Raw genomic sequence first — 14,636 nt, forward strand, 5'->3', positions numbered from 1 at the left:
TTATTTTGTATTACAATATGTATTTTAGCAGTGTTATTCAATGAAAGCATATAATTATTAATTATATGCGTTGGTGGTGGTGAAATTATTACCGACATTAAAACACATTATTAATGTCAACAGCCAAAAATGTTTCACAGGCTATGAATGTGCCTGAAAGTGATGCACGGGCTTCATTTTCAATTTTTATTTATTTTTTTTGTTCTTCTCTTCTTTTGTTCTTTTTTGATCATAGTGGATATATTTGGACGAGCTCTGCAAATTAGCACTCCGGTGAAGTCTCATCACGTGTATTTACATGGCACTTTATATTCAATATAATGCTTAAAAGCAATCGGCAGTATTAAACATGAAAAACAGTGTCAGTGTCTCATTTCATCAGAAGCACAACTTAATTTTCTACTATAAAGCGGCACTCCACTGTGTTCATGTTTCTACCCATGGACATCTCACCTCCAAGGACTCGACAGACGAAATTAACCCAGAGGGGAGTTCTACATAAAAGAAGGCAGAGCCGCAGTGCACACATCCTATGACGTAATTGTCACTGACCAATGGCAGTACGAAAGTGTTTTGCAGCTGGAACAAACTTTTCCAGAAAGTTCACTTTGGCAAGCTGTTTCGAACTCCCAAAACGAACATAAAACAAACTTCGCTTAGGTTGAATTTTGCTCGAAATGACATCACATCAGTTCATTCTTCGATATAAAGTATATCATGTAGTGTATAAGGAGATGAGGAGGGATCCAAGAACTGATCCCTGAGGAACCCCAGTGACCAGTTGATGTGCTGTGGGTACCTCCCCTCCCCAGGCCACACTGAAAGACCTACCAGTGAGATAGGATTCAAACCAGCGATGTGGAAATCCCTGTGATGCCCAGCGATGAAAGGGTGGACAGGAGGATCTGATGATTCACAGTGTCAAAAGCAGCAGATAGATCCAAAAGAATGAGAACTGATGATTTGGAATCAGCTTTTGCAATCCACAATGCTTCAGTTACTAACAATAATGCAGTCTCAGTTGAATGACCACTTTGGAAGCCTGACTGGTTGATGTCCAGCTGGTTATTCTGTGAAAGATGATACCTGGTTGAAAACAACTCATTGAGTGTTTTTGCTATGAATGGAAGGAGAGAGACAGGTCTATAGCTATTTGTAAGTGAAGTGTTTAATGCAGGTTTTTTGAGCAGTGGGGTTACCCGAGCCTGATTGAATACAGTGGGGAAGGTGCCTGTGAGGAGAGATGTGTTGATGGTGTGTGTAAGTGCTGGTAAGAGTGTAGGGGAAGGTGTGAGGTGTGATTGGGTCTAGAGGACAAGTTGTAGGATGGCCGGAGAGGAGAGAGGAGACTACAGAGGACAGTCCAGACTGCTGAGTGAATCACTGGTACAACCCTCCCTACCCTCCAAGAACTGTACTCATCCAGAGTGCGTAAACATGCTAGTAAAATCAATTTGGACCCCTTACACCCACTTCCTCTTTGAACTGCTGCCGTCTGGTCTGCAATACAGAGCACTGAGCACCAAAACAGCCAGACATAGGAAATGCTTCTTCCCTCGGGTCATCTATCTCACAAACAGTTTAACAGTTAAATATTTTGTCATGTATTGGCCAGGGTGTATGTCCTCTCATTGATGCTAAAGGTACTGTGTGCAAAATTACATCAGTCTGAAACTGGATTCAAAGTTTGTCTGTTTATTTAACTTTTTAGAATTCAGGCAATAAACCCATCTCATCAGATTTAAAGTGAGTCATATTTCATCTGAAATTCTCAAAATCTGAATGAAACGTGAGCACAGGCATGATCAGACAGCATTGCTCACAAGGCATATAACAAATAAAAGTGCATTTGCACGTCTTATTTACTGCCAACATGTTATAGACTTAAATAAGGCATGGGCATTTTCATATTTGAAATATAAGACATTAGTTTCTTATTTTAAATATATACAGTATATTATATTTATATATTTTTTTAATTCTAATCTTTTCTGTTTTTATGTATTCATTAGGCCAGTTATTCATTTACTTTCCAATAGTGGTGGAAATTTTGATTCTTTCCAGAGACTCGTTCATTTTTCGTTCGTTCACCAAAATGATTCGTTCAGATTCGTTCACTAATTCGTTCAGTGACCATTTTTCCATATTACACAAATACGTCAGCATGTGCGGCAAAATGTGTTGTTCAACTAACGTATTTACTTGTTACAAATTAAAACCGATTTGGCTTCATTAAAAAGTGTGCCCTTCTCATTAAATGAATAAAATAAGTCTAAATAAGTGATCAAAGTCATTACTCTTTTTATCTTTTAAATTACACTCTTTTCGGATGACCAAAGCACAAGTGTTTTTTCATTTGTTTGCATACTAGGCTAGTTAACATTTAATTGTTTAGGCAGAGATTTACACGTTCAAATCTGAGATTATGTTAAACGAGGAGTTATTCTGTATGTAAAATATGAATATAAACAAGCGTGCACAGTACGGATACCTGTGCTTTGCATCCGCTTTCTGCTGATTGATGAACTAGATTGACAGAATGGCCGACCTACCCGGTCAACGAACTGGGTATAGCTACCAGTTCGTTCAATTCGTTCACGAACGGGAGATCTCTCTCTCGTTCAGACTCAAAACAGAGCCATCTCGGTCAATGATGCTATTATATTCGTTCGTTCGATCCGAGATGTATGTATGTAACAGTTCATTTGACTCTTTCAAACTCAAAGCAACTCAATGAAGGGCGTATTCGTTCACTAGATTCAACAAATCACATGCTCCGTCCTCGTATCATACTCGAAGGCTATTGGCTCGAGGTTTAGTCATTCTTTGACAGATGAAACGGTCCAGAGCTACGCATGCGCGCAATAGCGGCGCGCTGCGGTGGAGGGAGGAATTTCAGTGAACGAGAAATATGAGTCAATGGATTACGTGAACGAGAATGATTCGTTCACCTAAAAGATTCGTTCAAAAAGAACGATTCGTTCACGAACGTAACATCACTACTTTCCAAACTGTTTACAAATTATTTAACCAAAGTAATGTATTTTCATTAGAGTTGTGATTAATGTCAGTGAGTCGTTTCACTCAAGATCTCTTAGGTCTCAAGGTCTCTTTTTAATGTAACGTTTAACTGCAATCTCAACACATCACATTAAAAAAATCATCAATTGTGCAGGTAGTATTTATTTTAATACAAAGCATATCAAAATCACAATAATGACAAATTATGTTATCTAGACAACATTAGACATATAATCCTAAAGCTAAACACTTGTGCACCGTAAACTGAGCCATTTTAAGGCAAAATACTGGCTTTCAAAGGCACTTTGAAGTGTGCTTCTGTCTATGAATTCATATGGTGATAAAAATAATATTTGTACTTCTGTCAATATAGAATACCAAACTTCGCTTTTTGAATGAATAGCTTTACTACACTGCACACCTGGATAACACTCTTCTCCATCATTTGATCATCACTGGCTGATTTACTGTCAGGCAAAAGAATATGTAATACTACATATAGAAGATGCAGGTTTTTGCACTGAAATATCACATGCAAAAGCAGTGCAGTTGAATTTGTCCGGTTCAACTGAGGTCAGCTGAGACCCTTCAAATCCACATATTTAAACACACAGTGTTTCTCATAATGAAAGACAGTGATTGAAAGACAGTGCTGAAAATGTGAGCATGCAAATATCCACACGAGGTGACTGACACAACATTTTGTAGGGGGGCTGTCATGTTCATTTTGGTCTTCATTCTTTCATGTGTGCAGAAAACAGAAATGTCCATCACAGATGATTCCAACTGAACACTGGTACACATGAACATCATTTATATAGTAAATCATTTGTCATCCAATGTTACATGTATCTAAAGCATTGTGGCTCATTAAAATTATAATATACAGTTACATCTGTCGTATATTAATGTACCTCAGCCAATCTTAGTACCAAATTACAGTGAGGAGAGAAAAAAAAGACAATATCAAAGATTTTCCAAAGATTGGTTCTATGATGTAATATAATTTCGATTCAAAGTGTCTATTTCAGTTATTTAAATTTCAGATTAGATTAAAGGCTGTATTGGAAGAAATTATTTTAACAAATGACCATATTTATTATGCTAAAAATATTTTAAAATAATTGCAAAATAATCAGCTAAAATGTCATCTGTATTTGAACTTATTTTGAAACAGTGTTTTTAATATAATCATAAAATGATAATATTATGGTAAATGTACATCAAAATCTATGTCAGGTAAAAAATAAAATGCATAAACAATGAAATACAAACAATACAATGACAAAAATTATTAGTGCAAAATATAAAATGTACAAAAAAACATTAACAAGAAAAAACACTGTGCTTGAGTCTGGGGCAGAGCCTCTGATGAGCAAAGACCTGTTGTATGTGCAGCCTTACACAGCTTAGTCTAGTCTACTGCCCTTTCTACTCCTCTAAACCTTTAGAGAAACCACAAAATTGGTCTCAAATCAATGTTAAAAAACCCTGCTGATTCAGAAAACCTCAGAAACAGTTATAAAAACTGTATGCATACACCTGGAGATTAGCTTGAGTGTGTCTGTAGGTCACACACATGAACACATGATATTGACATCACTGATGATTTGGTTTGACATATTAGACCTAACACATGTACTATCGTCATCCTCCATGTGTTTCTTTGGATAAAGACACTGGTCAGGAGACTTGAGAGAGAAAAATGTCTCAGCGGACAGAAACAGATTGAGTACTTTGACCAGTTCTGTCCCATTCTAGAGACTGGCAGTGTCAAGCTAGTTTGCGGCATTCACTTAATCTGACATTTATGTCATTGGTCATTGTAAATCCAAGCATCTCCTGAGTTGATGATGAAAATATTGTGTGATTAATATCAGTCGAAAGCTAACTTTACTTTGAACTTTAGAACCTTACAGAAAAGGGGCTTTAAGATTTGTCAGATTCCAGCCGACTGATATCAGTCTCATAAAACTGCAGGAGGTGTGCTGACTCTCTGGACTTTTTTTGGAACAAGGGTTTTAACCCGGTGTAATGTGATATAAGCATGCAACAAGATATTTGATTTGTTGTTCATTTTCCATAGCCCTGCCACTGCAAACACACTCTTAAAAATGAGGTTCTTTAAGGGCATTCATGGTTCCATTAAGGACATTTAAAATCAGTAGAATCTTTCCATTGAACAAAAGGGTCTTTATAGTTAAAAAAGGTTCTTCAGATCATTAAAAATGTTCTTCACTCTAAGACGAGAGAACTGATCACTGAAAGCTTCTTTGAGAAACAAAGTTTCTTCAATTGCATTACTGCAAAAAACACCATTTTGGAACCTTAGTTTTAAAGTGTGTGCAGTAGTTGTTAAGGCAATGCCATGTGTTTACTAGGGTATTCTTGGTGCTTGTTTTCTGGGTCAATAAAAAAAGCCCATGTCTCTTAACTTTTATAAACTAAATGTCTTTAAAAAGTAATACACCTCCTAAACAAGTTGTACTAATGCCGGGAACTCACTGCACGATTTTCAAAGTCATACCGTCTAGTTGCTGTTGTGTGCACACTACACGACAGAGCGATTACACAACCTTTCCAGTGATAACTCTGGTCTACCAACTACATTTCTCAAACAAACACTCGCAAGAAGTGATACAGGAAATAACGTAAAACCACGTGTGAGACTGGCTTTCTACCTGTTAGAACCTGTAGTCCACAATAAGCTTGCATTACAAGTTGTCTTTATGCTGGCTTGCAGTAAAACAGAAAGTAAAAAGAGAGAATGGATGCTTGCAGAGTTCATGTGTGTGGTTAAAGGTCTAGGACTCCTCCCCTGAACTTTCCCCTGCCCTGTATCTTGCTCTCTGATTGGTTGTAGGTCATCGCCGATGTCATTTCCAGTCAAAACACATTTCACACAGCAGGACACTGCAATTTCAGGCATTTGTCAGCGATTTCTACAAAACTTTTGGTGAGTGAAAATCAGGGCTAAGATCGTGCATTGGGAACCCTGCATAAGTGCGATCAACAGTAAGCAAACACCACTAAATGCACTTCAATACATCTGCAATATAGCTTGGTGCTGCACACATCATTTATCAAAATGGACAGACAAATGTGACCCTGGACCACAAAACCAGTCACCTTTAAAGTTGTCCAAATGAAGTTCTTAGCAATGCATATTACTAATCAAAAATTAAGTTTTGATATATTTACGGTAGGAAATGTACAAAATATCTTCATGGAACATGATCTTTACTTAATATCCTAATGATTTTTGCCATAAAAAAATGGATATTGTTGGCTATTGCTACAAATATACCTGTGCTACTTATGCATGCTTTTGTGCTCCAGGGTCACATAATGACTTTTTCTTGGAAAATTAGTACATTGTTTCTGGTCATGATAGAGTGTAAGACAAAAACTAAGATTGATTTGATTTCTCGTGACCCACACTGAACATAAATGACAATTTGGAATGAAAAGCATAAACAAAGACATAATTGACAATGTCTGGTGGTGTGTGTGGCGTGTCTGTGCAAAATGATGGGGCAGGAGCAATAGCTCAGCTCTCCACGAGAGGCAGTCTAGGTCCCTTTCAGTCACTGCCACGGCGCTCTCTTCTTCTCGTCTCTGTCCTCCGGGAACGGCCCTTCAAAGGGCAACACTGGGGTAGAACAGGACGAGGGCTGGACCAGCGGGGTGGATCCGGGCCCCATCAGGCTCAGACTCTCCATGGAGTCGGTGTTGAGGAGACGCTGGTTCTCGTGCTGGGGGCAGATCACGTAGCGGTTGGGCTGGTGCACTTCTACGGTGGCCACTGAGCCTGAACCCTTCAGGGCCCCGAGAGCACACGGGACCCCCATTATGGGATCACGACCCCCCACGGCACCCAGCTCTCCGGAGGTCTCCTCCATATTGACATAGAGTATCTCATCTGGGTCTTGGCTTGGAAGATCTTCCAGGACCTCCTCGAGTTCGCAGCACAAGATCTCAAAACTCGGCCTGTCCTTCGGGCTCAACAGCCAGCAGGAAAACATCAGGGAATAGCTGTGAGAAAAGAGAGATGGACAGAAGGCCATAATGTCAAACATTGCTTTTCTCATGATTGTTTGTGGTGTTTGAATGTTGCAAAACATGACAAATATTTGAGAGCCAATGTGAGAGGACAATTCTCACAAAAAACAACTTGTATTTCAGTCTTTTCCTCACACAATGCTCTGGTTTGACTGTAATAAAGCACACAAGTTTGGGCTGGGAATCCAGAGCCAGCTCTTATTCAGTACCGTTTTCAGGCTTTTAATACTGGACTGAACACCATACTAAAATACAGATGGTGTTACTTGCACTACTATTCAGCAGTACCACAAAAAAAAAAAAAGATCAATTGATTAGCTGAGTTTGCAGTCTGAATCGCTGACCACTGGTAAAAGTGTCTGTAAAACCAGTTCAGTCAACAGCATTCTGTTTATTTGGTTTATTCCTTATTATGTTTACTTGTTGAGAGTTGCTGAAATGGCGTTTGGTCTCATACTGTATCGCGTATCTTGTCAGTGTGTGCACTTGCTTGGCCATTTTTAGTGATTAATAGAAAAGTGGGTTCAGCTGAGTTCTAGTAGTGATTTGTTAGATAGGTATAAAAAAGGTTATTATATCGCGGCAGCCCTCGTGTGAAGCCCTCTTACTGTGAAGACCAAAGAGGGTAAAGACCATCGACTCCACCGGGCTAGGACACCGGCAAAGGATATAAGTATCGCTTTTTATTTTTATTTTATTAATTTATTTTTTTCCCTTTTTATGTTTAATATTGAAATGTTGTTGTATGCATTTGTCCATTTTATTTAATTTCTGTATTTTCTTAAATGGGTGTGTATAGAGTATTTACAGAGTGTTAACTTTTAGTTTTAGTTACTTTTTCTTATTTGTAAGTCGCTTTTGATAAAAGCGTCTACTAAATGACTAAAAGTAAAGCAAGTAAGTAAAAGCATTCATAGCCCAGCAGTGCTACTTCTTTTAAAGCAATGCTTATGTTGAGGTTGAAAGTAGTGTTAACCAGAGGTTAAATACATGTTAACCCAGGTCTAAGCACCGTGTGAAAAGCTGAACATGTTTTTGAAAGGCATACTCACATACTGTCCAGGCAGTCTGGAGGCTGTTTCAGACGGTTGCCCTGCCTCAGATAATCATAGATTTCACTGTTTTCCACTCCAGGGTACGGTGTCTGACCTCGAGTTGCGATCTCCCACATTGTCACTCCAAATGACCACTGCAGGACAGACAAATGCACCTTCATGAATAGTATGAATGCTGAGAAAGAGAGCAGTAGATGTAAAACAACAGTCAATATTGTTTGAGGTGTAGCAAGTTATTATATCTTGGTATCTTTGGAATAATGTGCATCATTCTCCATAAGACCAGGCACATGCATTAATGTCAATTATAAATCTCCCTGTACACTTTAAATAGTTTTTAATGCTCTAGTGTGAACAAGGATTGGAAACATGTACGCTTGTTCAAGCTCTGGAATGCTCAGAATCAGTTCTTCATTGTGTTTATCAAATCGAGGACGTCTTACCACGTCACTCTTAGTGGTGTACACTCTGTCCGCCAGACTCTCGATGGCGATCCACTTGACAGGCATCTTAGAGATGCGCCCTTGTCTGTAGTAGTCTCCATTATAGATCTTCTTAGACAAGCCAAAGTCCGCCACGCACACATTCATGTTCTCATTTAACCTGGTTATCAAATACAACACTCAAATCAGTATATTATATGTAGATCTCTGTAGTAAGTAGCAGCGTGCGAAGCATATGAGCAGTGTTTGTTTCCCATCAGCACTCACATGCAGTTTCGGGCTGCCAGGTCTCTGTGGATGAAGTTTTTTCTGCTCAGGTACTCCATTCCTCTGGCTATATCAGTCATGAACTTCACCAGCATATGAGAGGGCAGATACTACACAGAAAGATTCTAGATATTTAAAACATCTATGACATTAAAACATTTAGTCATCAAACAGCTGTACAAAGCTAATACATCTTTCAATGTAATGTAACATTTGTCAGAGGAGGTTTTTTTCTTACTTTGACAGGTAGGTGGTGCCAGAGACTTTTCTATATTCTGCTCTTACCACAGACAATAACAGAAATCATAGACCAGTGGGCTTTAAAAATGCATCTGCGGTACAACACGTTACTGAGAGAATGCCCTGTTTGTTGTGAATGTGCTTGACGTCTGTGCTTTAGTTTAGAGGAACTTCATTTATGATTACAAAGGAGTTTCACACCTCTGACCATGAGATGTGCATCTAAACCACAAAACAAACCGGTCATCAATTAGATTCTGACAGAATCATTCACTATGGTTGTATCACGGCTTTGCTTTCCTTCACAGTGTTCACATTCATCAGGGATGGTGAAATGTTTGTTAAAAATACTTCTTTTAGAGAGTAATGCTGGTGCCAGATAGGACAGTCTGTGTCTGTAAGAGCCATTGTTTCAAATTTGTGCATAAAATTCAAAATATTTAACTTTTTCCCATTTATTTTTAGATTTAGATTTTTGTTTTGTTTTGAGATAAATGTATTATTATTTAAAGGAATTGTTTACCCAAAACCAAAATTTACTCGCATGCATGTGGTTCCAACATATTTATTTAGTTCGTTGGTTAGTATGAACATTTTTATATTGCTTTAATTTTATGAACAAGAGCAGCATGACCATGATCATCTTTTCGGAAAGAAAGTCACACAGATTTGGAATGACATGAGCAAATGATTACAGCACTTGAGTGAAATTTTTTATTTAAATTTTTTAAAGGGAACTGCCACTCTTTAAGTGTTAATCAATGCTGAAACACTCTTCTGATCTCTGTCTTAATGCACTTTGCCATACAGTATATGATTTTATTTGTCCTCTTAGTGCCTTTCTATCTGCTCCAGATCTCTCGTTCTCTTATTTCTCTCTCCAGTGCTTCACTCACCACGGGTACGTCTCCGAGTCTGGAGTACAGCAGGTAACTGTGGAGGTCTCCGTGCTTCATGTAGGGAAGAATGACCACAGGAGATGGATAGCCTTCGCTCTCCACCGTCTGCAGACACACACCTGTCACACAACACACAATCCATCACTCTCATCCAGCCTGAACCAACTAATAACCAAACTGACACTTTGCTTTCTTAAGAAGTATTCAAGTCTTATTGTGCATGATTCACTAGGGTACCTTATTTGAAAAAAAATCTATAAAAATGTACAGTGATCACTTTCCAGACCTCTGTAATAGCAGGGGAAAATAAAATCAACCATTCAGATGTTCAGAATCAGAATGAGCTTTATTGCCAGTGTAGTAATTTTAGAACTATTAATTTAATTTTAGTTTCTGGAAATCGAGTTGTAACGATTTCATATTCGTATGATTAATGGATATTAATCAAAACGTCCAACTTATACCTTATTAACGATACCTCATTAACGACTTGTCCAGCAAGCATTAAAATCAGTATGTTTTAACAATTCAGATTATTCCCGTGGCCACAGTAATACAGAATTGATTAGGTAATTTTTTTAGCATAGGTAATTTTAGCATAGGTAACGTGATCTTTTGGCAAATAGTTTAATCACATAGCACCAGACAAAGATTTCTTAATAAATCAAAAAGTTTATTTGCTACTCTTCAACACTACTAAGCTAAAATAACACAAAACAGAATATGTACACACACAAACACACATACACGCTGCAGGCAATGAATTGTTTTGATTTGAAGAGAGTTTAAGGTTCTAATGCTCGTTTCCAAGAATGCTCTAACTTCAACCTGAGGAAGTCACAAGCAAGGAACTTTACTATCTTTACTCTTAAAGATGAATGCAACCAGTTTCCAGCAGAATTATGAAGAATTATTTGATTACTTGCTCTGAGTTGTTTGTTCCTTTCCTGGTTGAGGGAACCCCGGGTGTGGATTGGCTGCTGAAGTCGCTGTTGCCTGATGTCACTGGGGATGCCCTCTTGCAATTGATTGGTTTCTCTGTGACGTGATGACGCGCTTAGGAAGTCTGTTTAGAGTTCTTTCGGCTTCAGGTGTTAAAGTTTATTTGGTCAGAACTTTGAAGGCATGTGCGGATCCTTGCCAGATGGTGTATGGCCGAGAGCGCTTAACAGCGCGATCAGATGAGGAGCCAAAGTTTCAAACAGTGCGTGAGCAAGTAGCAAGCACTAAGCAAAGCTGGGCGTCTGTCTTTAATGGGCTGATTTCAGTCTGCCCCTTTCGCTGTTTGATCCAATCACAAGTGTTTCTGTAGGGCGGAGCCCCGCCCCGCATGGCTCAGTTTTCCGTGCGTAAATCCTTTGCGGAGTTATTTCATAAAATTAAGAACATATCCTAGCAGATTCCTATAAATGTTTTAATCATACATTACGATGAGAAAAGTCAACTTTCATCCACACCAAATTATTGCTGACGCAACTAGCTTTCATTCTAAATCAAACAACAGGTATTTAGTATACACAAAGAACATACCTTAATTTTATATACTACATGGGTTAATGCATCGATTAACACCACACATATGCATATGAAAGATAAAATAAACACACAACCTCAATATATATTGTATATATATATATATATATATATAAAATGTTGCTTTCGGTAGCAGCAACAATTATTATGTCTTTCGAAACACCCATAAAGGTCCGATATTCTTTGTTCTGCCAATAAGAAGAAAAGACGCATTTCTCTGCTGTGGAGAGACGGGAGGTTGTGGGAATGTCATTCTCGTGGAGATCTGGTGTTTTTCGTAGCTCGGACGTCAGTTGTAAAACCGTCTCTCCTGGTTGATAACATCATTGAATTACTGTGTTAAACGATCAGGAGATATCAGGGGGGTCTGTGCTGGAGCCTTTCCAGATGCCACATGCTTTGTACTGTTGATTACGCAACTTTTATTTACGGTAAACCGGTCAGGAACAACATTGAAGGTTCTGTTCAAAATCCATTGCAGATGTTCCCTCAGATTTATCGTGGGTTTTAGAGGTTTCTTCAGATAAGGAGATTTAGGGCAGGAAATCGGCCAGCCAGTCAAATACAGATGCTGGGAGTGGAAGTCTTAATGTGTCCTGGTCTACTAGGCACTACATCCGGTATGTTTGCACATACGAGGAATTTGTTTTAGTGACAGTAGCTCCACAGTGCGACAGAATGACAGTGACAGGACAGGACACAGATAATAAAAAAATAAATATGTACAAATATACAAAATGGACAATATGCAAAATAGCACAAACACAATATACAAAATAGACAATTCAGTATGTATAGGTATGTTAGGTGCAAATTTGAAATGTAATAAGTATGTGTGTTAAATAAAAAAATAAAAAGTATGATAGTGTTGTGTGTTTCATGTTTATTGTTAAGAGTTCAAATTTTTATGAGATGGATTGCTTGAGGGAAGAAACTGTTTCTGTGTCTGGTCGTTCTGGTGCTCAGAGCTCTGTAGCTTACATCACAGAAGTCAGTTAATTCTCAGCACATAGAGACTCCTTCACCCAGATATCACACTCTAGAGACTGTGTTTGTTCCCCTAACTAGAAAATACAGAAAACGTCCAAACCAAATTACGAGTAACAATTTAATTGATGTTCAACAAATAAAAAATGTTTATCATACACAGAAACAATTGATAAAGCTTGGCTTACTCAATATCAGGTGCCTTTCTACAAAAGCACTTTTGGAAGTGATTTTATCAATGATAATAATCTAGATTTGCCCTGTTTACAGAAACATGGCTAAAACCAGATGAATACATTACTTTAAATGAATCCACCCCTCAAGATTACTGATATAAAAATGAGCCACGTCCGAAAGGTAAAGGGGGAGGTGTTGCTACAATTTATAGCAATATTCTCAGTATTTCTCGGAGGGCAGGCTTTAAGTATAACTCGTTTGAAGTTATGGTGCTGCGTATAACATTATCTAGAGAAACATGTGTTAGTGATAAATTCCGTCATGTTTGTACTGGCTACTGTATACAGGCCACCAGGGCACCAAACAGACTTTATTAAAGAATTTGCTGATTGTCTATCTGAGTTAGTACTGGCTGCAGATAAAGTCTTAATGGTTGGCGATTTTAATATCCATGTCGATAATTAAAAAGATGCATTAGGATCAGCATTCATAGACATTCTGAACTCTATTGGGGTTAGACAACACGTTTCCGGACCTACTCATTGTCAACATCATACTCTAGATTTAATACTGTCACATGGAATTGATGTTAGTGGTGTTGAAATTCTGCAGCAAAGCGATGAGATCTTAGATCATTATCTAGTCTTGGAAAACTCCATATAGTTAAAACTGTAAATTCTACTGCTTGTTACAAGTATGGTAGAACCATCACTTCTACCTCAAAAGACTGCTTTGTAAGTAATCTTCCTGATTTATCTCAATTCCTCAGCATATCCAACAGCGCAGAAAAACTTTATGATGTAACAAAAACTATGGACTCTCTTTTCTAGCACTTTAGATACAGTTGCTCCTTTACGCTTAAAGATGATCAAAGAAAACAGTCCGACTCCGTGGTATAATGAGCACACTCGGATCTTAAAGAGAGCAGCCCGGAAAATGGAGCGCAGATGGAGGAAAACAAAACTAGAGGTATTTCATATAGCCTGGCGGGAAAACACCCTATCCTACAGAAAAGCATTAAAAACAGCTAGATCTGATTACTTTCAGTCTCTTCTAGAAGAAAACAAACATAACCCCCTGTATTTATTCAATATAGTCACTAAATTAACGAAAAATAAAGCATCAACAGGTGTTGGCATTTCCCAAAAGCACAGCAGTAATGACTTTATGAACTACTATCGATTCTATCAGAGATAAAATTGTAACCATGCAGCCGTCGGCTACAAATATCGCATCAGATGCACTATAGATCCCCTGAGGAACAATTTCACTCATTCTCTACTATAGGAGAGGAAGAATTGCAGTACACAAGTGCAGTACGGAGTACCTCAAGGCTCAGTACTAGGGCCGTTACTTTTCACGCTTTACATATTACCCTTGGGAGATATTACCAGGAGACATGGTGTTAGTTATGCTGATGATACTCAGCTCTATATTTCTTCGTGGCCCAGTGAAACACACCAAATTAAGAAACTAACGGAATGCATAGTCGATATAAAAAACTGGATGACGAGTAACTTCTTACTGCTAAATTCTGAAAAAACAGAGGTGTTAATTATCAGACCTAAAAACCCCACATGTAATAATAACCTAGAACACTATCTAACACTTGACGGCTGCTCTGTCAATTCATCTTCATCAGTTAGGAATCTAGGTGTGCTGTTTGATAGCAATCTTTTATTTGAAAGCCATGTTTCTAGCATCAGTAAAACTGCATTTTTCCATATCAAAAACATATCTATCATAAATTGCGACCTATGCTCTCAATGTCAAATGCAGAAATACTAATTCATGCGTTCATGACCTCAAGGTTAGACTATTGTAATGCTTTATTGGGTGGTTGTTCTGCACGCTTGATCAACAAATTGCAGTTGGTCCAAAATTCAGCAGCTAGAGTCCTTACTAGAACCAGGAAGTACGACCATATTAGCCCGGTTCTGTCAACACTGCAT

General features: G+C 38.2%; 1 protein-coding gene across 1 annotated transcript in view; it reads right to left on the reverse strand.

Annotated features, from left to right (window-relative positions):
- Positions 1–3,165: 3,165 nt before the first annotated feature.
- The window catches only part of LOC306853996 (tyrosine-protein kinase receptor UFO-like), an 81,843-nt gene continuing 70,372 nt past the window's right edge, over positions 3,166–14,636 (reverse strand). Inside the window, exons 16-20 of the mRNA XM_079391762.1 lie at positions 9,985–10,106; positions 8,849–8,958; positions 8,582–8,741; positions 8,136–8,272; positions 3,166–7,056 (exon numbers count right to left, since the gene is read on the reverse strand). Of these exons, the coding sequence (XP_079247888.1) occupies positions 6,609–7,056; positions 8,136–8,272; positions 8,582–8,741; positions 8,849–8,958; positions 9,985–10,106 (977 nt within the window). The 3' untranslated portion in view covers positions 3,166–6,608. The remainder of the gene's footprint in view (positions 7,057–8,135; positions 8,273–8,581; positions 8,742–8,848; positions 8,959–9,984; positions 10,107–14,636) is intronic.

This window comes from Barbus barbus, assembly GCF_936440315.1.
Source record: "Barbus barbus genome assembly, chromosome: 34".
NCBI lineage: Eukaryota > Metazoa > Chordata > Actinopteri > Cypriniformes > Cyprinidae > Barbus > Barbus barbus.